The sequence below is a fragment of the Electrophorus electricus genome, chromosome 8 (genome assembly GCF_041902795.1).
Source record: "Electrophorus electricus isolate QZ-2024a chromosome 8, ASM4190279v1, whole genome shotgun sequence".
Taxonomy (NCBI): Eukaryota; Metazoa; Chordata; class Actinopteri; order Gymnotiformes; family Gymnotidae; genus Electrophorus; species Electrophorus electricus.
This window is the reverse complement of record NC_137504.1, coordinates 21,097,354-21,120,996: the sequence shown is the minus strand read 5'-3', so window position 1 is coordinate 21,120,996 and position 23,643 is coordinate 21,097,354. Positions and strand designations below refer to the sequence as shown.

General features: G+C 44.7%; 1 protein-coding gene across 4 annotated transcripts; it reads right to left on the bottom strand.

Moving 5' to 3' along the window:
* Positions 1–9: 9 nt before the first annotated feature.
* On the bottom strand, positions 10–23,472 carry slc25a25b (solute carrier family 25 member 25b). Of its 4 annotated transcripts, none has more exons than XM_027010253.3 (11): positions 22,443–23,472; positions 8,955–9,081; positions 8,744–8,831; positions 8,329–8,364; positions 7,738–7,849; positions 6,673–6,831; positions 6,351–6,503; positions 4,745–4,852; positions 4,253–4,420; positions 3,830–3,980; positions 10–3,644 (listed from the first exon to the last, which is right to left on the bottom strand). In XM_027010253.3, exons 1-11 carry the CDS (start codon positions 22,770–22,772, stop codon positions 3,457–3,459), a joined length of 1,620 nt encoding a protein of 539 aa, XP_026866054.1. In that variant the 5' UTR covers positions 22,773–23,472; the 3' UTR covers positions 10–3,456. The 4 variants fall into 4 exon arrangements, with proteins under 4 accessions (XP_026866054.1, XP_081574763.1, XP_026866055.1 ...); XM_081718637.1 differs by lacking the exon at positions 22,443–23,472 and adding an exon at positions 10,816–11,648; XM_027010254.3 differs by lacking the exon at positions 8,329–8,364.
* Positions 23,473–23,643: the final 171 nt, after the last annotated feature.

Below are 23,643 nucleotides of genomic sequence, written 5' to 3'. Positions count from 1 at the left end.
AATGGACCATTTAACTGAAATAAGATTATTTTATTGACCATTGTTCCAAAACAAACATAAATATATTTACATTCATTCACTTTTGCATTCTATCAGGGTTACCGCATTTTGTCCAGCACATTTTTGCATTGATTATAACGTTTTAGCTTTGACTAAATCTGAGATGTGATTCTGGCTTTATTGTACATCAGGATGTTGTGTTGCAGAATAAGTATTTGTATACAAAAGACTGGCATCTATGAGCATTTCGTATTGCAAGGCATTGTTTACACAGGCAGTCAAATCAGTAATTTCCATCCATATCAGAAGCTGCATCAGATACCGTCTTTGACAAAGACAGGAACCAATAGGAACTTGGCAGATCTTTTTTTCAGTATTTTGCTTTGGACCACAATCATAATCTTTTCAGCAACTAATGATTGTTGATTGTAACTAAGCCCATGAATTCGATCACGTACAAAAGAGAAAAAGGAATCCGACCTGAGCGTCCCACGCTCTGGACGCATCCTCAGGTGGCTCGTGAGCAGCACACACCTGTGTACGTGTGGCAAACGGCACATTTGCGTTAGCAGCTACATACACAGGCTACGGGGACAGGCAATGTCAGGCAATGGGGTAGGGGGTGGGGTCTGAGGATCAGTGTGGGGTTTTGGGCTCATAGGGGCTCCGATCTGATCCCAGATCAGTACTGTTATGCATTCCCAGTTGTTGAGATAATTCAATGAGTGGTTTTAGCCTTAGCTAATTCATAAGGAGAAGAGTGCAAAAATGCATTAAGACAAAATAATGAATAAAGAAGCAGCATTCACTAGGAGGTGAAGTCATCATCTCGTAAAGCCCCATTACATGCGCTCTATGATCATCTACAACACACACACACGCTGCACACAAACATATACAGGCATTAGTACAACAGAGGTGAACTGGGGGGAAGGTCCTGCTCGGATTTAGGCCGTCCACAGAGAGAAGGAAAACTTCCCCTCTTTTGCTGATCTGCAGCCAATTTTGCAGTGTCATTTTTAAGCGTGAAGGCAGAGGCCAAAAGAGCCTATTCCTGGAGACAGGCCTCTCTCAGAACTGGCAGCAGCCCAAATCCGACCAACGTGATCCGGCTGATTAAGGATGTTTGGATTCTGGGTGGATCTGCAGGAGGCTAGAACTTCAGGAGCTGGGTTGGCGACTGCTGGGTGAAGGGTTAGGTGCTGACGAGGAGAAGCGGTGCGTGGATCAGCTAAAGAGGGAAACCCTTTATGCGCAACAGCAAAGGCAAAAGGATCTCCAGACTCCGGTCTGGCATTCTGCTTTACTCATAGGCTATACTGCACTACACACATTCACAGACCTACTCTGAGAAGCCTTTAAGCCAAATGGGTACCATTTTGAATTCAGTTGGTCTTTTCTGGAATGACATAGTCTAGCCAGGTGTTCTCCCTGAGAATCACAATTATTAGAAGGAAAAAAAAATAAATAAAATCAATCACTCTTTCTCTCTTCCATGTAGATGAGCTGACATTCCACTAGCAGCACATAAGGTGATCACATGTACCTGGAGTTGAACATAGAAGGGTAGCACCTTACACCTGCTTGGCCCCAGGCTGTGGCTGTAAATCTGCACCTACTACGGAGACATGAAGAGCTTCTGCAGGCTTGGAGGAAGCTGCCGTCTCTTCCGGGAGATGTTTTGATGCTCTTTGAGTGCAGTTTTGGGGACGTATGGCCCCGGGCGTTTCAAAGCGTCAAATTCAACATCTGGCTGGATGCTGAGTCGAACCAAAAATCTTCATCCACGTGGGTGCTCTCATCCAAAACGGTACATATGTATACATGCATACCTAATCCGTGTGCCTTTTTTTCCCAAGGGCTGCTTCAACAATACAAGCGAAAACTAAAATCTTTGCTGGACAGGAGCTGAATACCACTGACAGAACACTGCAGGACCTCCTCTAGAATACACCTGAGTCAACTGCATAATGAACAAACATGCTGAAATAAGTGCATCAGGGAAAACTAAGCTCTTCCTGCCTGAGGCTCCCAGGGCTGGGGTCTGTGAGCTTTGTGCGTAAACAAGGCAATGGAGCATTCTGGACACAATAACCTTCAGTTTAACTACCCACACACCCACCAAAAACGTTTAGTCAAAAACTATTTTTTACTCATTCTAGTGTCATTCATTCTGACTCAAAACAAAAAGAGGCTGTGTTCCACAGGTTATCAAAGTTCCTGAGTGCATTTTCCCACTTCTTACTGTTCCCATCCGGGAGACGCAATGAGAATCCAGGAAACCAATGCTCGCGATGCGCACACACCAATACTGTGAGGAGGTTCGGTTTAAAGGCGCGGGTTCCTGCCAAAGCAACATACAGGGCAGCAGTTCTAATGCGAACAGCTGAATTAATTTAATGCAAGGCCTTATACCAACCATGGTGATGTTCCTGGCCAAGTCCCAAAGAACTGACTCGTAGTGTCTGAATTTCAGCAGGTACTAATAAATCAGATCTTCATCTGGACTCTGAATTTTGTTGCTCTGAATCCATGCAAGATTCTAATCCCAAAATATGGACTTTGTACAGCCAATATCAACAACTGTTGATACTGAATACTGAACTTTCACTGTATAGATTAGAGTTAAATAAATATAATTGACAACATACTTAAAGTGAACAGAAATAAAAACGGAATTATTCTAATGAGAATGTGCACATGAAATTCAGCTGCAGGCATTGTTATATGATTTAAGGACATGTGGTTTCTGCACTTATAAAACAAACAAAACCTGAACATTTATTATGTTAATAAATATTATATGAACAAAACAGTGATATGAAAGTAGTGTGCAAATATATGTGATAATAGAAAAAACCAACAAAAAAAAAAAACCCAAAACCCAAGAGGAAAAACAAAAAAAAAACAAAAAACAAAACAAAACATATCCAATTGAAAAGGTGGATGTGGTGTGTATGAGTAGGTGTTGGTCTCAAGCCCTTTGTTAACCAACACTACCACCTACTGAAACTGTAAGACAATGACATGTAAGCAGCCTAATCAACACCGAATATCTCTGAGGAGAGAGCTCTTCCGATCTCCTGAAGCACTGAAGCCGTGTTGAACGGTGCACACTTTGTTGGCCCCGGTAAAACTCAGGTGACTGCAGTCGGCCGATCACGTGAGGGCTTCTGATTTTTGAGGGTGATGTTCTGAAAACAGCGTGTCACAATGACATCCTGCTCCGGAATGCTGTCTCGTCCCGACGGCTCCGAGTGTCATCTCAGCTTAGTTCACAACTCCTCCCATTCACAAAACAAAACTCACAGCTCACACCTCAGGACTCGGCACCCACAATTCCCCGGGGCAGGGGCAGAGGGGCCTCCCTGGACCGGCACTTCATCGCATCTCAAAGAAAACAATATAGAAAGGAACAACTAAGGGAAACAAAAGCTGATGTGGATCGTCCCGCCCTCACCGGGACTGCACCCCCAGCGTGGCCTTCAGGTTCTCGTACACCACGTAGCTGATGCTGACGGCAGGGATGACCTTCATGAAGTTGGGCGCCAGGCCCCGGTACAGGCCCGTGGCACCCTCCGTCCGCAAAATATGCCGGAACAGGCCACTCATGGTCATCTGAGGCCCCCCGTCCAGCGTGGCAGCTGAGCGAGAGAGAGAGAGAGAAGGGGAAGGTTCAATTACATACATGAAAGGGCAAACCATTAATGGTTTGGCGTACTGTCCACACTCAAAGAAAGACAGAGGGTGGAGACAAACAAGGCTGAGCAGCACCACAGTGTGGTGGATGGGGGTCAACACAGGGAGTGAAGCAGCACGGGATGCTTACCTTGAGCCTGCATGCGTGTCCTAACCAAGGCCAGTGGGTAGCTGGCTAGCTGGCCGCAGGTGCTGGACATGGTGCCACAGGCCAGCAGCACAAACACGCCCGGGTCCGCGCTGTCTGTGGCGAACCTCTGGAGCCATGAGTTCTTCAACGTCTGCGGGCAGAGGAGAGAGAGAGAGAGAGAGATAACCAACCACTCCCCATCTAATTGTGTTCAGCTTGCTTAACTTCTTTATTCACATTTGTGTAATTATTTAATTATTCAGTTTTTAATTTTGTTTTGTTTTTATTAATCCCATACGTATTATTACAGTACTTTATTATACATTTTACAGCTTTCCCAAAATTGAATTTTGAAGCCAGTGGAGTCTTAAAGAAAATGAAATGAGAGCAGCTCAGTAGCAGAGCAGAGGACGCCCAACGCACCTCGTAGACGGCCAGGTCTATTCCCGCGTAGGGAATGATGCCAAGCATGTTGGGAATGTAGCCCTTGTAGAACGCCGCCAAGCCCTCCTTCTGAAGAATGCGTTTGCCACAGTCCATGATGCCCGAGTACTGACCCGTTTTCCCCAATGCTAGCCGGGTCTTCAGAACCTTCCGAGAAACACGGGGAGCCTTCGTTTAGCTCCAAAGAGCTCAAAGTGCTTCAGGGGAAATGAATTTTTAGCAGAGCATCTGTTCATCTAGACTTCTTCTCAAAGCAATGGCACAGGAAATAAAGGACATCCAAGCACACACTGCTTTACGCAAAGTCGAGGAATCGCTCAGTTTAAAAAGGACCCGGCATTTCGATGGAGCTGGCATTTCAGACCGGGTGGATGTGGCTGTCTCGCTACAACACCTGTGCAGAGGGCGGTCAGTTGCACAGACCCGCACCCGGACCACAGCAGGGTCGCGCACTCTCCTGTCTGTTCTTACCTCCATGGGATAGATGCTGCTCTGTGCGATGACACCAGCCAGAGACCCTGCCACTAGCCTCTCCAGAATGCCCAGCGTCTCCTGGTTACTGCCAATTACACGCTTTATCTGGTGGACACCAGAGTAACCATGCCAGGAAAGAAAAAAAAAAGAAAAAGAAAAAGAAAAGAATCATTAAAGGACTGATTAGAGCAGGGGTGGGCAATTAATTTTCCCATGGGGCCACATGAGAAATTGGAATGGTTTGAGAGGGCCAGACTAATATACTTAACTCAGTTCTACCCAATACCTATATACTGTATACAGTATATATACTATCCCTTCATAAAAAACAGTAAATGAAACATTACAATAACATGAAAATGTGGAGCACAGAATTATAGCACAATTTAACAAACATTTTTTTGAAAATGAGCATTTTCTGCAGCATTTAAAAAAAAAAACTAGCATCACAACTTTACACAAAAAAATCAAGTTTTTCAAAGACCAGCAGCACATTAACTTTATACAAAAATGTTCAATGAGAGAAATATAGCCTGTTTTGGGCTTGAACAAGTGCACTGAAGTCAGGTTGAATATCTGAGGTGGATATGCGAAGGACAGCACACAAGTGATCATCACAGAGAGGATCTGTATCTGGATTTGTTGAACTTCATCACTGATGTGAACTTCATGTTCACGTAGGTCGGTAGAGCCAAAGAGAACTAACATCCTCCAAGCATGCCTGGAGAGGGGCACGTTTGCAAACGCTTTTTTCTCAAGACAAATTAGCGCTGCAGAGTCCACCAAACATTCTTTGACAAACTCCCCATCAGAGAATGGCTTGCTGTTTCTTGCAATTTTGTGTGATATTACAAAGCTGGTCCTGACGGCTGCATCCCTGGATGAGTGGAGCTTTGTAAAAAATCCTTGCTGCCTTTGCAGTTTCGCTAGCAAATCTTCAGATGCCCGTGCCCGCTCTGCCTCCGTCAAGTTCTTCTATTTCTCTGCGTGTTTGGTCTCGTAATGGCGATTCAAATTGTAATCCTCAAACACAGCTATCTGCTCTCCACAAACTACGCACACAGTTTTACCTTCGACGTCAGTAAATAAATAAATAAATAAATATTTAGAAGTCCATTCCTTGCTAAAAACTCTGCATTCTGCGTCAATCTTTCTTTTTTTAACGTTAGCCGACACATTTAAGGGCTAACAGCTAACCTCGGATAAGAGCCAACTCCTAGCGATCCAACTCATTTATTGAGACGTTTGAGTTGAAGGTGCATAAGCGCACTGAGTGGAAAACGCAAATTTAAAAAACAAAAACAAAAAGTTGCCTTCAAAATAAAAGCAGTGTAGTTGTATTTCGTCAAAGTCCTTGATTTCGTGCACCTATCACAGTGTAATAGGTGTCGTAGTTACACATTTACGTTTGACTTCAAATTTTCATCTCACGAGGGCCGGTCAGAGATAATTAGAGGGCCGGATGCGGCCCGCGGGCCGTACAATGCCCAGGGCTGGATTAGAGTAATCAGATGTCACTGTAACCTGCTCATATGATACTATAACCGACTGATGGCTGTAATACTTAATAACCGATTGTCCAACGCTGCGCAGCAAGACCTACCTGCTCGTACGCCATGAACTTGATGGCGGACTCGGGCGCGATCTTCAGAACGTTGATGCCGTTCCCTCGCCATAGCGACCGGACTCCGCCCTCGCGGATCATCTGGGAGAAGCCTCCGGCGATGCACATCGTGTTGCTGCGAGAAGCGAGCACCTGCGAAAAGGCCAGGGTGACGCGTCAGTGCGCCGAACATGCGAAAGGCGTGCTTGCACAGGTCCGAAAGCCCACAGCTTTCTGAAAGACTGAACATGGAGTTGTAATCTGTTTCTTCCTTGGGTTAGTATGCGGTCTCCTCTCCCAGAGGCTTGGCGACGGTCTTTACCTGCATGAGAACTTTGAGCCGGTCCAGGGGCGCCGTGCAGGTACGGGACACGGCGCCGGCCCCGCCTCCCGCCACTAGGTGCCGCCACCACATGCCCGTGTCCTTCTCCTCCGCTGTGAACTCGTCAGGGACCATCAAACTCTCCCCCACATCAAATATCTGCATGGAGCACGTCACACGCGTTACGTAAGAAGGCTGGGCCTGTCTCCTTGACAACACAGCTTTTAGAAAGAATGCTTTACTACAATGTTTGATTTTTATGAAAGACCTTTAAAAGCAAGCTGTCTTAAGCTGAGGGAGGGGCTTAAGTACCAGTTCATATTCATATTCATTACATATTAATATTTTTTTCTGCCACTGACTGAAAACTGGTCTGCTCAAACCAATGAAAAGAATCAATCACATATGGATTATGCCGGATGAAGTCATGTATGATTAACGAATCCACTCTGTGTTCCCTATCTGGTTTGCGGTGATAAGGAATGATGTGCTTTATCTGAACGAGAGGGGGCGAAGCTGGGCGGGGTGGAGATGCCGGGCTGGCCCACACTAGCCAGGACTACTTCCATACCTGATAGAAAAAAAACCCTGATACGCACTCTAAATAAATAAATTAATGAATGAATTGAAAAAAGAAAACGCCCCCAGCTTTCTTCACACAGTGTCACCCAGGGAGGCACACAGAGTGCCTAAACAAGGAGATTAGCGCATCTGATCCTGTGTGGTCCTTAATGGAATTTTCCTGCCTCCAGAAGGATGCAAGAGTTCGACTGAATCTTTACGGCCATGAATGATGAAATGGCCGCATGTCTTTATGTATAGGAGTCTGTTTTCGGGAGTCTGTGTATCGGAGGAAGCACAGTTCCTGTCAGAGTAAATATTTTTTGACCGACTGTGCCAGGACATGAACTAACAGGTACAACTTTTCTTAGCTCTGTTTACATAAAGTATTTGCTTCTTAATCATCTTGTAGACCAAAGAGTAAACAACAAGGCCCAGAAACAAATACAAACAGACAGCACTCCAGTGCTCCTGGAAGTGCAGGGGTGCAGGACTGGGCCCTACCGTGGAATGCTTCCAGTAGAGGATGATTTCCGGGATGTTGTCAGCTGGGTGAAGCAGGTGGTAATCCCTCCACTCGTTCCAGTCGATGGTCATCGTGCCGTTCTTGTCCATGCTGTTGGGGGGTGGGGGTACACAGACAGCTTAGCTATGGAGGAACTGGGGATCTTTTGTGCTCGCCTGTCCTGACTCCTACCAACGATAGTTAAGCGCATTACCCACAGCTCCCGCTCACAGCCCGGTGGATGGGATTTGTGTTATCCTGCATGCAGAGGTTTCAAAGTTCAAGCCCCTTTCGGAGACACGGTCCACATTTGTCGTGGCAAAAATGTATCTTCCCATGTTCTGAGATGTCTCAGTCAAAAAGGGCATAAAAAATGAAGAGCGAAGACCCGCTACTGTTAAATATCCCACAACTTTTTGCTGGATATGCTTTTGTTTCAAAGCAGCACCAAATGGGGGGGGGGGGGGGGGGGGGGGGGGAGTTAGGCTGGAATAAAGAAAAGCGGTAAAGCCAAAAGAGCAGAAAGCAAACGAACGAGGGGAGAGGGTGATGCAGACAAGAGCGATGCAGGAAGAAGAACGCTTACTTACTACATTATGGGGGCCCAGATATGGCCCCTCCTAATTCTGAGGAGACGCAGATAGGAGGGAGAGTGTGATAATGTGAGAAAAAGAGAGAGAGAGAGAGAGAGAGAGAGAGAGAGAGAGGGAGAGGCAGGCAGCATGTGGAGAAACAGCAGAAAGACGCAGTGTTACCCCCCCCCACACACACACACACAATGCCATCTCAAGTATAGTTAAGAAGCTCGTAGTTGCATAGAGATTAAACATGGATCAAATTGGTTATACTTAAATGGCTGATGCAATTTTTAACAGGCATAGCTAATGAATGCAGTTCAGTGTTTAAAAAAGACAAGGTGGTAAACATGAGGGAGAAAATGAAATGAAGGGCGGTGGAAGGCCAAATGATTGATGTCTGCGCAGATCTACAGGCAGGTGAACTAACCTCTTGAGGATTTTCTCGGCCTGCTGCTCAGATATGTGCACCCCAAGGTCTCTCAGTGACTGCATTATCTCCTGTGAATCAATGCGACCTAGAGAGAGGGAGAGGGGAGGGGGGGGTGAGAGAGAGACACTAAGAATTAACATACCAAAACAAGAAAATAAAATGAAACCCCCCCCCCCCCCCAGCATACCAAAGAAATCCCTGTCCTTACCATCGTTCTTCTTGTCCAGACTTTTGAAGACCAGACGCAGCTTCTTCTCATGGTCCCTCAGGTAGTGCACAAACTCTTCAAAGTCCAGCTGCCCATCCAGGTCCTTATCTCCAGCTTTTACGATTTTCTGAACCAACCACACACACACACACACACACACACACACACACCAGATTAGTGGCAAAGGCCAAGGGAACGTCCAGATAGGAGGTTCATGAAGTCATGGAGATGACTGCTTTCTGAGGAGCGCAGACATATGGGCCGTGTTTGGTCAGACATATGGGCCGTGTTTGGTCAGACATATGGGTTTGGTCGGGGCTGCTCTGAAAGGTTGACTGCGCACGTTGCTGCTCCCATTAGGGCTGTTTGCTACTGTCCTGGCAGCAGTCTATTGAGTGCAAGGAACATGAGCTTTCAGGGGCAACTGCCTGAGAGAAACATCCCATCTAGACCCATCTATGGTTCAAGCCATTGAGCTTAATGCGCTTGAGGAACGGATGCTAATGGAGGCGAGGGTTTAATTTTTAACTTCATTTTCCTCTATGAGAATGGCCTCATGAAGCTTTCATATACACTTATTCATATACTTCCCAGAATATGATATTATTCTGAGTACTTGTCATGCACACTCATTATTCACCAGTTACATAATCCTGAATAACACCTTGGGCAGAATGAGCAAATTTTGACTGGAACCGGTGTAATATTCAACTACTCTGTTTAATATTCATGCATGCACTGACCAAAGCATTAGCTGTTCTAATTAACTCTGGTGCCTTGGTCATCTTTACTTTGTGGATGCAGTGTCCCAGGAGGGGGTAGGGGTGGTGGTGGTATGGAGTAATTATTAGGGGTCCTCTGGTCGACCTAGCGGGCCTGAAGACATTTCTCCCCTTACACCCATAAATGGGATCCATGGGCAGTTACAGAGAACTGCTATGAAGCGAACGGCTTAGGTTGCTAAGGGGGTGACTCGTGAAACACTGCAGTAAACAAACTGGCGCTTTAGAAGCCAAAGGCATTTTGTGGGAATATGCCACCCTGGAGGATCTAACATTGAGTTAATAACTACAAGCCACCCAGTGTGAAACGTTAATTAAGAGAAGCCAATCGGAGAATAGCATTGCGTTAAGTTTATATCACGGTGTAACACTTTTAATAAACAAACACTCATCTTTTATTTAACAATGGACGCATGATAACAGTAGGCTACAAATGGTACAAACCAACAACAAAATTATAATACGCAGGGAACGTAGCTAATTATTCTAGGAAACGAAAATAATGTGATCACTACAAAAAGAGACAGAAGTCATCAAGGCACTTTCCAAGTCTGCCTGCTAGACTAATCCTGAAAGCAGTGGTTAAAGCCAGTGGACTTAAAAATCACAGCACTATATGCACACCTTCAAGACTGAAGCTGCACTCCGAGATTCAATGAAAACATGCTGTGCCATAATCTGGTTTAATACAACCCATTTTAAAAAAGCACTGATTTAAATCATGAAATAATTTTGAGGTCACCGTAATCCAAATTTTGTTCCAAAACAGAACTGAACAACAGCCAAACGATGCCATTTATCCCGCTAGTAAAGTTATATGGATAACTAAATGAGGTTATAAATAAAAATGAACAGGGAAGCTCCTAAACGTATCTACTGGAAACACAATGGGTTAAAATATATAACCCCAAAGCCCCTGTAAACTACATGGAAGATTGCAGCTCCGTTATCAAAATAACCGTGTTATTTCACACATTTACAATCAAACCAATATTCCAGAAAGCAACGGCAAACATGTAAAAAGTCTGCAAGCCATATGCAGTATTAGTGGACAGAAGGCGGTAGCATCAATAACATACCTTTCGCCACTTTCTGTACGTAGTGAATTCCTGAGATGTTAGAAATAAACTGAGTTTAAAAAGAGACTTCAACTCAGACGGCAAACTATTTGCTTCGAAATATTCAAATTCAGTCTGATTTGTATTGGGAACAGGCACGTAAATACAGAGGCCCAGCATTTCTTGCAGGAGCAGACATTAAATATTCCTTTAAGCGGTGATTAATAATCACATCCGTGCAAAAGCTCTGCCCAGTCCGTCCGAGCAGACTGCGCTGTTAAAAGACGCGCCGTAATAAAGCGGCTCAACAGTCCCGCCCTCCACGCCTTGGTGGGGAAATTCTCTAACGTGATTGGCTGAGCAACGCCGGCTCCGCCTTCTTTTATTTCTGAATCAAATTTCAAGGGTGTGGATCACGAAGCGCAGCTCACAAAATGTCACGGAAGATTAGCTCGTTCATTATTAATGGGGTAGGGATTATAAACTGCGCTAAGTCTTCTAATCAAAAATAATAAAAAAAACGATGCCGATACTGCTGAAACTGAACGTTTCTATGGACTGCGACCAAAGTTGACTCATGCCCATAGTTAGCTAGATGGCTAGTTACTAGCAAGCTTGATCACAGGTGACAGACTGAATGGAACACAACACACACAAAACAGCCATCCCCTCATGACAATGTTGTAGCAGACTTATAAGCAGTGATGTTTCCCCAAATAATAGAATTTTGCTCCACTGATTTGCTGGTCCAGTCAGACAGACAGCGGGGAAAGGATACAAAGTTTCTTGATTTGAAGCTTGTGAGAAAATATTTGCCCCCCCTCCTGGGGTATGGCAGGAGTCCAAGGATGGCCATTTCAACAACTCTTCCATTAGTTTTGCTGATTTAGCAGTGCTAAATGTTATCATGTTCTGTGTGGTCTGTAACTACACTGCCTGCACTCAATCGTGGAAGATTTAAAAACCTGAAAGAATAATGAGACAAGCAGTGAGCACTATTTATAGTTGCCAGTTCAAGCACTACCACTACCAGGTTGCCACTGTTGGGTCGCTGGGCAAGACCCTTAAACCTTAAACCTGCACCTGCTTTAGAGAAAAGGTCCAGCACTCTTAAGAACCTGTGAAATGGGCCACCCCTGACTCCACATGCAATAGTTTTAAGTGGATACACTGCAACGGCAGAAAAACAGGACAGAAGAGAGGGACATTCAAGCAGGCTGCAGTGAGTGGGGAACATATAGCTTACTGACTGTTTTCATCACGCCGGCAAAGTTACTTTATGGATACAGTTTCCAGCTAAAACGTTTAGACGTTCAGAACCTTCAGGAACAAAGAGCAGCAGGGAAACTGGTCAGCACATTCAAAAGATCACTCTGACATTTGGAAGCCAAGGGCAGACAACATGGTGTCTCTCGTACGGGTTAATGCAGACCTCCGAAGAGCCTGCAGCATTCACCAAATGCAGACGGCGCTGTTAAAAGACGCGCCGTAATAAAGCGGCTCAACAGTCCCGCCCTCCACGCCTTGGTGGGGAAATTCTCTAACATGATTGGCTGAGCAACGCCGGCTCCGCCTTCTTTTATTTCTGAATCAAATTTCAAGGGTGTGGATCACGAAGCGCAGCTCACAAAATGTCACGGAAGATTAGCTCGTTCATTATTAATGGGGTAGGGATTATAAACTGCGCTAAGTCTTCTAATCAAAAATAATAAAAAAAACGATGCCGATACTGCTGAAACTGAACGTTTCTATGGACTGCGACCAAAGTTGACTCATGCCCATAGTTAGCTAGATGGCTAGTTACTAGCAAGCTTGATCACAGGTGACAGACTGAATGGAACACAATACACACAAGACAGCCATCCCCTCATGACAATGTTGTGGCAGACCTATAAGCAGTGATGTTTCCCCAAATAATAGAATTTTGCTCCACTGATTTGCTGGTCCAGTCAGACAGACAGCGGGGAAAGGATACAAAGTTTCTTGATTTGAAGCTTGTGAGAAAATATTTGCCCCCCCTCCTGGGGTATGGCAGGAGTCCAAGGATGGCCATTTCAACAACTCTTCCATTAGTTTTGCTGATTTAGCAGTGCTAAATGTTATCATGTTCTGTGTGGTCTGTAACTACACTGCCTGCACTCAATCGTGGAAGATTAAAAACCTGAAAGAATAATGAGACAAGCAGTGAGCACTATTTATAGTTGCCAGTTCAAGCACTACCACTACCAGGTTGCCGCTGTTGGGTCGCTGGGCAAGACCCTTAAACCTTAAACCTGCACCTGCTTTAGAGAAAAGCTCCAGCACTCTTAAGAACCTGTGAAATGGGCCACCCCTGACTCCACATGCAATAGTTTTAAGTGGATACACTGCAACGGCAGAAAAACAGGACAGAAGAGAGGGACATTCCCACAGGCTGCAGTGAGTGGGGAACATATAGCTTACTGACTGTTTTCATCACGCCGGCAAAGTTACTTTATGGATACAGTTTCCAGCTAAAACGTTTAGACGTTCAGAACGTTCAGGAACAAAGAGCAGCAGGGGAAACTGGTCAGCACATTCAAAAGATCACTCTGACATTTGGAAGCCAAGGGCAGACAACATGGTGTCTCTCGTACGGGTTAATGCAGACCTCCGAAGAGCCTGCAGCATTCACCAAATGTAGCCCAGCTAGAATTAGATGTATGGGCCCAAATATGTAATGCTGTATGTCCCTGTCAGGTGATTCAACTGACATATCGGCTGTCGCAGTGTGTTTAACGCTGTTGCTCAGGGGACCCAAACGGTGCCAAGCGTGACTGGCCACTAATCTTCACATTCCATCCTGGTACATTGTGGCATCATTACTGAGAGTGCACATCTCCCCTGCATTACAAACACATAATTGTTACTCAGTATCTCATTTAAACATTTTCTGCAACAACACTCCTCCCCCCAAACACCTCCCCTCGGGACGCCACAAACGTCTCATCAAAGGGCATTTTTTTATGCATTCGTTTAACAACCAGGTGAAAAAGGAAAAAAAAAAAAAAAAAAGAGAGAGAGAACAAGGGTACGTCTGGCAGCAGTTTGTGCCGTCATCACAGCCTAGGATCAAACCAGCATGTGCATGTGAAGTTCGCTCCATCCAGCCAATCAGGTAACGGCAAGTGCACGTCTCAGGTTTACCCCACAGTTGCAGAGGACGCAGTGCCAGATGGCATTTGCTGGAGCTGGACCCCTTTGGAGCAAGACCACTGGGTCTCTGCAGGTCGCTGTAGACCTGCCTGATGCACACACGGGCCCCTTTATCACCCATGTGTGAAAAGAACTCATTCACTGCAGAGCTGAGTGATAAGGCAGACAGCAGCTATGACATAATTTAACATTACTACCTTGGGGCTGCACTAAGCACCGTTTTTCCCTCTAGCTGCCTCTGTTGTGACATTAAGGTTTTTTTTCAGAACTATGACCACTTAATCTAGTTCACTTTACTACCTTTCCTGTATCAGGCCAGATTACAATACATTACGGTGATGATTTTGAATTAAATAACACTGTCAGCAGACAAGGTATACTGAGAATGTTCTCTATTATAAGACTAGTTGACCTGCACCATGAAAAACCATCCCACATTTGCACAAAGCACTCTTAAAAGCTAATGTGTAAGACAATATGTGCCTTTAGGATACGATAATGTATAAGCGGTAGACACTGAAAGCGAATGACAGCAGACTGTGTCTCTCGGGTTGACCAAATGTTCTAAAGAGAACTGAAACTTGCAGCTTTGAAGCTCGAAGTCCAGGTTAGGCTTTGTAAAGTGACTCATACTGCAGTACCTGCCCGAGGTCCTTAGGGGGCGCCACCAATATCAGCACTGTGGTTTTCTTTGCTGGTGGCAAGTCGTGCTCCGCTGTTTGACCAGCCGTGCGTGTGGCATGCTGCTTGCAGTTGGATGTCGCTGCAGTATTCAAGGCCGGTTCCTCGTTCTTCTCGGCCAGCGGATCTTCACCCTTGCACGCCGATGAGCTCTGGAACCATCTGGACATGCTCGACCACATGTCCTGGAGCATGTTTAGAGAGATGCTTCTGATACGCTGCTGGCTGCTAGTACCTCTCGGTATGCGTGGTTGTGTGTGTGAGAGTGAGAGTGAATAAGAGAACGAGAGATCGAGGAAGAGACCGACACACAAGTGTGTAACTGTCCCTAACTGACTGAAATGGATATTTGTATGGGTGTATGCTTATCCTTAGGTTCTGTGCAATAACACAGAAATTCACAGATGTCTGGAGGGAGAGAGAGAGACAGAGTGTGTGTGTATGTATGTATGTGTGTGGAGGGCACTGAGACAGCAGTGTATTAGGCCAGGAGGATGAGGGCAGCTGGGGACACCAGCACAATGCAGCTTTTGCAGCACTCACCTACACAACACACACACCCCTACACAACACACACACACACACACACAGTCTCCTCAGAAACCTGGAAACACAGTTAGCCAACCAGCCCTCCCAGTCCTCTTGCAAAACAACGCATCAAACTTCAGCTTGTAAAACTTCCCCAGATGCTTGCCTCCAGCAGGTCCCGTAGTCCTACATCATTCGCAGGCCAAAGAACCGGTAAAACTAACAGAGAAATCCCCACACAGCATGTGATCAGCAGTGAGTGCAAGGACACTGCAATTGAAACTCTCTCTCTGAGTCAGCCAGCTGCTTGGATGACCGGGCAGCTCCACAGCAGCAGCCTACGCGCCGGCGAACAGTGCTGCAGTTCAAAGTAGAAGAATGCCGGTAGAAAAAGCTGCAGGCTCACTGCAGCCTCCCCTCAGCCAATCAGAACCGACCACACTATCCAGTCTTTCCCGAGTAGCCTGTCAGAGGCCAGAAGACTGACGATTAATGGCTCCATCGCTTGCCATTCAGCACTGCAGAAAATCTGCTGATTCCACCACCCCCCTCTACCCCATACTGTGCTGTGCCCTTTTCTCCCCGCTCAGTCAATTTGTCACAGAATCACCATGGAAACTATACTCGCATCAGCCACAAACACTCACATACACATTTTTTAGAGCGCTAACCTGAGTCTCTTCCTCCCAGGTATCACCTGTGTCCGCCCAGCTGAACTTTAACCTCACCTCGCAGCTGCACTGCGGAAATAAGTCATGGGCCAACTTTGGGAACTTTGGGTACCACTAAGTAATGATTGATGTGATGTCCTCTACATCGAGAAAGATTCTCGATATCTCTACACAGAAGGCACAGTCATCATCGTCAAACATCAAATTTGGCAGCCTAGCCATTACAAAAACACATAATAATAATAATAATAATAATAATTATTATTATTATTATTAGTATTATTAACAACTTGAAATCGCCTTACCTTCTGTTTTCTAGAAGGTCAATCAAGTTACAGATCAGGCATCACTAACAGTGGCAGGGCCGCTTTAAGAGTTAATAAATGAAGACGGCAGCGGGCGCCCTCTACTGATGAGAAGGGATGGAAGTAACGGATTGAGTCATTCCAAGCCAACTCACTCAGCACTCCCAGTCATGTCATGGATTATGTGAAAGCCTGAAATACATTCAGGACACCTGGCAAAATCCTATAGTCCTACATCATCTATACAAGAACCATTACCAACATGGCTTGGTCAATGCCATGTTTATTCGATCTCAGACATGATCAACGTTGTGCTGTGTAGGAGTATAAATGACACAAATCAACATTTTAATATAACCTATTCTTTCCTGTCTGACGTTGGTTTGTTATAATTTTAGTACGTTAAAGGAGCAAAATGCAAAAGGGTATCATTTCTATTCAAGAGGATAACATGGTCCAAAAACCTGTCAGCTTGGCTGTTGACGTGGCATTACAAAGTTGCTCAATGTCCTTCACTCAGTACTGTATGACAAAATGTAAATTAAAGTGTGTGTGTGTGTACTTTTATGCATGCTTTTTGCTATGATTATAAAATTACAACATGAAAATGGGATGGGATAATTTTTTTTGTGTGTAAATACTATAACTTAAATAGCAATAAGTCCATTAAAGGAGAAATAAGTCATTTTTCATATAATTCTTCTTCACATTAATGAAACAGTCATTATAGTAACACCTACTGGCCTGGATGTTTCAGAGATTCTATAAACCTACTTCAAACATTGCTGACTCCATGTGGAGGACTCGCTCTATGGAGCATAAACAATCATTTGAGAACTACAAAGCAATTTGGTTCTTATCTGATATGAGCAGCACTTTAGAGAAAAAGTGAAAATAATAAATAGATTCATAAATATTGTTTAATACTTCTTGGTGGTAAAAATGACTTTGCTGCTTTAGTGTACATCCTTTCCAACAGTTTGCCCCTTTATCTTCAGGCATATCTGCAAGTAAGATATCTATCCAGAAATCCACCCAAATAGAAAAATTCATTCATTTTCTATTGTCAAAGAACTTGCATTCAAAAATCTTGTCAATGCTGAATCCTCAATAAGGTCATTTCTAGACCTGCTCTTCAAACCAACAAATTAGGAAGCTGCCTCTCAAACGAAGGTCAATTTAATGTCGCATCTCAGTGGAGTCAGCTATGACCGCACATCACAGAAGTTAATGGCGTCACTGGATAGATTAAGAAAAATTGGAAAAAGAATGATGCATACAAAAGGCTATCATCTACATCCTTGCCAAGCAATGTGGAACAAAACAGGTCCTTCATAAATGGGGCATAAATTGTTGCAGAAACTGCTGAAGATGCACGCAATCGCCTGCTCATTCTCCTGCGTTTGCCATACTTTCTTTTTCCTTTTTTAAAATCAGCCTCATTAAAATTAAATCATGGTGGTAATTTTCCAGCCTGTGTCAGTGTCATGAATAAATCACGTGTTTCTAATGGCTTTTTCCTCACTGTACATTCTCATATTAAAGGAATCCTGCAAATCATACATTAACTCTTGCTTTGTGCTGTACAGGCCGAGTCCTGCGTAACAAACTGCCATCTTGAATGAACACTGTGCTGCCACGAAGCATCTGAACATCCTTCAGCCTGAGGCGAGTGCGCACATGGGACGGCTACTCAGAAGAACGGAAGCTTCCTCTAAGATGACTCATCAGCACCCTTAAAGATGGTGTCCGGAAGTACTCAGGCCCTGAGCTAATAGCTGGAGCAATCCTGCTGACAAAGAAAGTTGATATCAAAGTCAGGTTTGTGCATGTTAAGACTAGGCACGCAAGAGTAGGTATCGATATTTTTGCGTTTTTCTGATGATAATTTATATAAATCACGCAAATTTAACATGAAACTCCTCTGGCTGCAGATAAAGAAGATCTTATAGTATTTCTGAGAATATAACAGTGCAGTGTAAACATATTGACTACCTGCATCTGTAAACAATGCTAAGAAACACCATTGCTTTGCTTTACACAATAATTAATGAAAGCTTGTCAGACTACGTAGATGGTTACACTGTGCCATTGTGGCCAGTACAATACACCATAAAAATATATACTGCCATATTTAATACAGAACTGCTGCAAATTTCTAAATTTCAGTCATCATGCTACAAAAGGAACCTGGACTCGGTCCCATCAGGCCACTTCTTCATCCTCTGCGGCCCGATGACGACCTGACTTGCTCCTCGGCTGCTGTAGCCCGTTGGAGACGCCGCTTTCTGGGCTGAACTCCAGGGCAGCAGGTACAGCGCAATGGGCAGTGGCGGCCCCGCTTTTTGCTTGGTCGTTTCCTGCCGTTTTCCTTTGACCCCCTTTGAGCCACGAGCTATTTCAGTCCACAGCATCACTGACCATTGGTACTTTTTTTGCTTTCTGCACCATACTTGATAAACAAAACATTCTTCAAAACATTCTGTGTGACAAAGCCCAGGAAAACAGCCATTAATTTGAGAGATGCCAGAACTGGTACAACCAAATGCCAGTTATCATGCACCAAGATCCCTCGACCTACCTGTTCCAGCACTCAGGTGAGCACTGTGATGATGCAATGCCAGTCTGCCCGATTTATATTATATATCGCGATCATGTGACATTACTTTATAAGACGTAAAAATGCTGTAAATGCAAATGTAAAAACTACAGTGTAAGACAATAAATGCACAAGGACAATCTGGACACATTTCCGTCAGCTGTTCTTTGCTTGCCCAGCTGACGAAGGACCTATGTCCAAAACATCCTGTTTTGTCTGGACACCATGTGTACTACACTGCAATTTTTACTACTATTACTACAGCTCACACACGCACACATCCGGCTTTCTGTCTCCAGCCACATCTGGTTGTCTATTCTTGATCTCTTTCTCAATATAGCCAGGAAGGGAGTGGGCCAGGATGTTTCACCAGAAGGAGCCAAAGTTCCCCCACCTCAAATAACAACCAAGTGACAACTATCATGTTGTTCACCTAACTGTTTGTAGAATATTCTCTGTATCTAACACCTCAATCTCACCTCACGCTGTAAGATTGCGCCAGCTAAGGGCATAAATACAGCTGAACTCATTATGGACCAAAATATTAGCTCAACGGCTCAACGCCATTTTGCATGACTGAATGAAGATGTATTACTTCTTCCTAAAGGTACAGGAAGAAGTAAAATCTTGTGAGAACCAGCCAGCTATGATGCTGCACCAGCTCATGGGGCAGCGGGAGGTGTTGCGTTCTCTCTCATTCATAAACCCCTCACATTGTGAATCTTGTTGGCTGGAGGCTCAGGTTACACTTGAACGGACGCGAGTTAATTGGTGGGACAACTAATGGGTAACTGTTTACAAAAAGCTAGGGGCAAAGGTTAGAGGAACAAAGATAACACACACACACACACAGCACACCTTTTGCATGTCTACATGTGGAACGGAAATATTCGCACATGGAAGAGAGGGAGAGAAGAGGTTAAGAGGACACAAAGGCAGCTGGGATATCCCACACGCTACGTCTCATTCAACAAGCAGCAGGAGACTTGTCACAAAACCAGAACTCCCCACTTCCTCATCTTGAGCCATTTACCAACTGACTTAACAAAAAAAGAAAACGCACCGGTTCACCGGTTTCATTTCATGTCATCAGTAAAGATGGCACTTCAGTGACCCGCCCCTGGCTGTCTCCACTGCTCTCACTGACCCTACCCTGGCTGTCTCCCCTGCCCCGGAAGGTTTCTGTGGTGCCTCAATTTGCAAGCTATTCACGGGTGATTAGAAACATTTCACTTGCAAAGCATTTAGGCAGCCACGGGCCACTCAAGCCTGTGTGTCAGAGCACACGGCCACTCCGGGGTCCTCCCGTGGAGAGACAAACTCCCTGCCAAGGGACCATTTGACCCGGCCTAGTTGCTCAGGCTCAACGGAACCCCGCCGACTAATCGGTTTCTGCCCATTGCAATGGAAATTTGACTCGTCCAAGATGCTTTGGCGAGCTTCTGAACAAATGGGCCTCATGTGCCTAATTTGTGCCGTCGGGCAACGGGCCGGATCTGTCGGGATCTCCCAAAAAAAATGTCTGACGGATAAAGGGTTCCAAAAAATCCTGATAATGAAAAGCGAACTACATAGTTCACATGCTGGGGCGTGTGTTCTGCCTGAACCAATTGGAGAACGTGCCGCAAGAAGACCCAATCAGGTGTCTGTTAAGGACTAGCAGGTTGATAAAGGCTCTCGGATGCCGGGTGAAATGTCTTTAAGAGACTAGGGCAATATTATAGCACTGATTTGTCATTATGGGGTAATTCAATTGACCTGGCTGATTGGTCACAGGCACAACCAGGTAGTCCACAAGCAATATGAGAGTACAATAAAGGTAGATGAATGGATGATATCCAGAATGAATCTAAATGATTGAGAAGAACTAGGATAACATAGCTGGAGGAGGTCCTAAATCCAATGATCACTTATATCAGAGGCATTCTGTGCTTTAGTGCAATCAGATAGCTGGTGCCCCATCTCATCAGCCATCTTAACTGTTTCGTTATCAGGTTAATACCCCATTAACAATATACAGCAATGTTGATCGCATCTGGGCACAGATACTCATGCATGCACAGGCACATGACACATACAGATGGTGCAGGTTTGGGCACCGTAATCTCAGCGCACGCAAGTCTGGCAGAAGTAGGTTGCATACCAAAATATAAAGCATTTCCTCATCTGCATGAACCCACGCACTCTCCTCATATCAGTGACAGTTCAGACCTCTACGGATACAGAAGTATTTACACTGAATCACAAATAATTTCATATAAAAACCAAGATTTAGTAGGATGCAATTTTCAAATTGCAAGTCTTGACAATATCAAATCCTCAACAAGATTCTTTTATTGCTTTCCAAGAACTGGGACATCTATTGCCCCATTATGACATTATAGCAATCAGTCGCAAATACATTTCATTATATTTCTTGTATATGAGAAAGGTTGATGTTTGTGGACCATAAACACAGACCTAGAGCATGGATTACAGAACATAATCTGTCAGAAAAACAACTCAAGATATTTCTCCTGCCAAATCGTAAAAATACAGCACAAAGCTTGTCTCCCACAAGACACCATACAGTATCCCTGATATTTTCTCAGAACAGGGCTGACCAAACGGAAGACCACTGGCATTATTTCATAAGGAGAACGATTGCACCCCTAACTGTCTCAGATTTTCTAACTTTGACTATATTGCTCTGAATAAGGTACTGAATAAGGTACAGCAATGCTTCAGTGCCAATAACCACAGCTGTGTTTCAGCGCCAGTAATTGTGGTTCAAGCCCCCGGGATGTTTAACCTCATTAAACATGGCCTGTGTTATCATACTTCTGGTTCTCCTTAGAGTCTTCTCTTCTGTCTAGTGGTCTCCCTCTGAGCCCAGGTGAACTAGATTCTTATTTGATGAAGATTCATTAATTCCCTTTGAACATTAAACGCAGATGTTTTTTGCTGAGAAGAGAAAGGAACATCTGGCAACTACCGACACACACAAAAGCGCTGTAGCCCTGTTTGGCCACCAAAAATGTTTTTGTGCATTTCCCGAACACATTAAGGTGCCGGCTTTCATGGCCTTAAGTCTCAGAGCTGAACACCAGTGAGTATTTACCAGACTGTTATGTTCCAGCAGAGCCCTGGAACGACGGCCAAAAGACCCCAGCCAAATTAGAAAGTATTGCTTAAAACACCGCTTAAAACACAACTTCCATCACTATCACATTTGAAAATGGGAACTAAGCAGGATGGACGAAAATAAACTCCATGACATAACTGAGTAGTAGATCTATGAGCAAGAAACTATTTATGCAATAATGTGGGAGCATCACCTGCTTTGTTCTTGCTTCCTACGATTACAATGGTCATTTGTTCCCATAAGCAGCCAGGCACACGCACTAAAACATTGAAAACAATACTATCTAGCATAATCCCCACGGTAGGACAAACACCCTGAGAGAAAGCATGCAAAGTTGGGCTTTACACTACTGTTAGAAGGCAAATGGTGAGCTAAGTTCAAAGAAAGTCTCGCTTATTTTGGCTAATTAGAGCTAGTTTCTTAAACGTCTACAACAGAGCACAAGACTTGTGAAAGTACTTAGCTAACTTAATAATGCCAGCTGATTTTAAACCATGACTGTTACTCATCGTTCTAACTATTCTGGAGCATGCTATCTAAAGAAACATTATACCCTGATCTCTCACCCTAAGTTCATGCTGGGTGCGATGGACCCCAAGTTTCCTCAGCCCGATGGTCAAGTCGTTGACGCAGATCCCGCCGTCTCCGTTTACGTCCAGAATCTGAAACAACACCTTCAGGCGATGCTCCTGGTCCGGTCCGCCGCAAGTCTCGCAGCTATGCAGCGAGGCGGACGGCTCGTCCCCATGTTCACTGAAATGTTCGCTGGACAGAGCCGAATGCATGGACGTTGTCCTCATGCCACTAGCGCCGGGATAGGAGCCCTGATATTCCTCCGATCGACACTGACAGAAAACTCCGCTAAGTAACGGAGAAACAAACGACCTTCGCTGCATCGCGCGAATTAAAGTGTCGAATCGTTATCAGTTAACTAGTTAGCTAATGAAATGAGCAATGTGCGAATTCTCTCGGTCAGAAAGATAATTAAATTTAACAGAATATCGTATGTCCCAACAACTTGGCCAAGTTCGTATACAAAAAAGACGACCGTCAATACTTCAGAGGCTGTATCGAAGACGTTTATTTCGAGGCAGCCAGCTAGTCCTTGTGCTAGCCGGCTAACGCTAACCGAGCTAACCCGCCCGTGTTTAATTAGCGCTCAGGTTGCTACTGCTGTGATCAACACAGCAGCAGGGTTTGCCGTTAAATCGATCACATCTGGTTGGTGAATGGTCCTCGCACACGTTCCTCCTTTCTTTGTGTATAAATTCAAATGGAATCAGAAGAATAAGACTTAAAAAAAGACAGGTACCAATCCACTTGAAACAGCGAAGCTGCTACAACAGCTGGCAAGCTGTCGGCAAAAGTGATGAGGTGGATGATTCATGCACTAGCCGATTTTAGCTCGCCGAAGCCGGTGTCGATTTTTTTGTTTGCTTTATATGTCGTATAAGAAAACATAAGAATCCCATAAATGACAAATAAGTTTCCAGTGTCCGTCCCATATAGAATTCGACAACAAATCTCCAACATAGACGAATGCCGTTTAATTATCAACTTTGAATTGGCGGTCCATTTGACAGCATGTACGACGAAAATGCCGGTACAACGGAAGCGACGAGGTGGAGTTTAGCGCGCAGGAAACTGACTTGACGAGAACGGGGGCGGGGCAAGCAGCTAACGTTGATGGATGGCGCTTACTGACCAATTATAATTGTCTTACACATTCCCTTCATTCCCATCCACTGGTTAGAATAGTATTGGTTT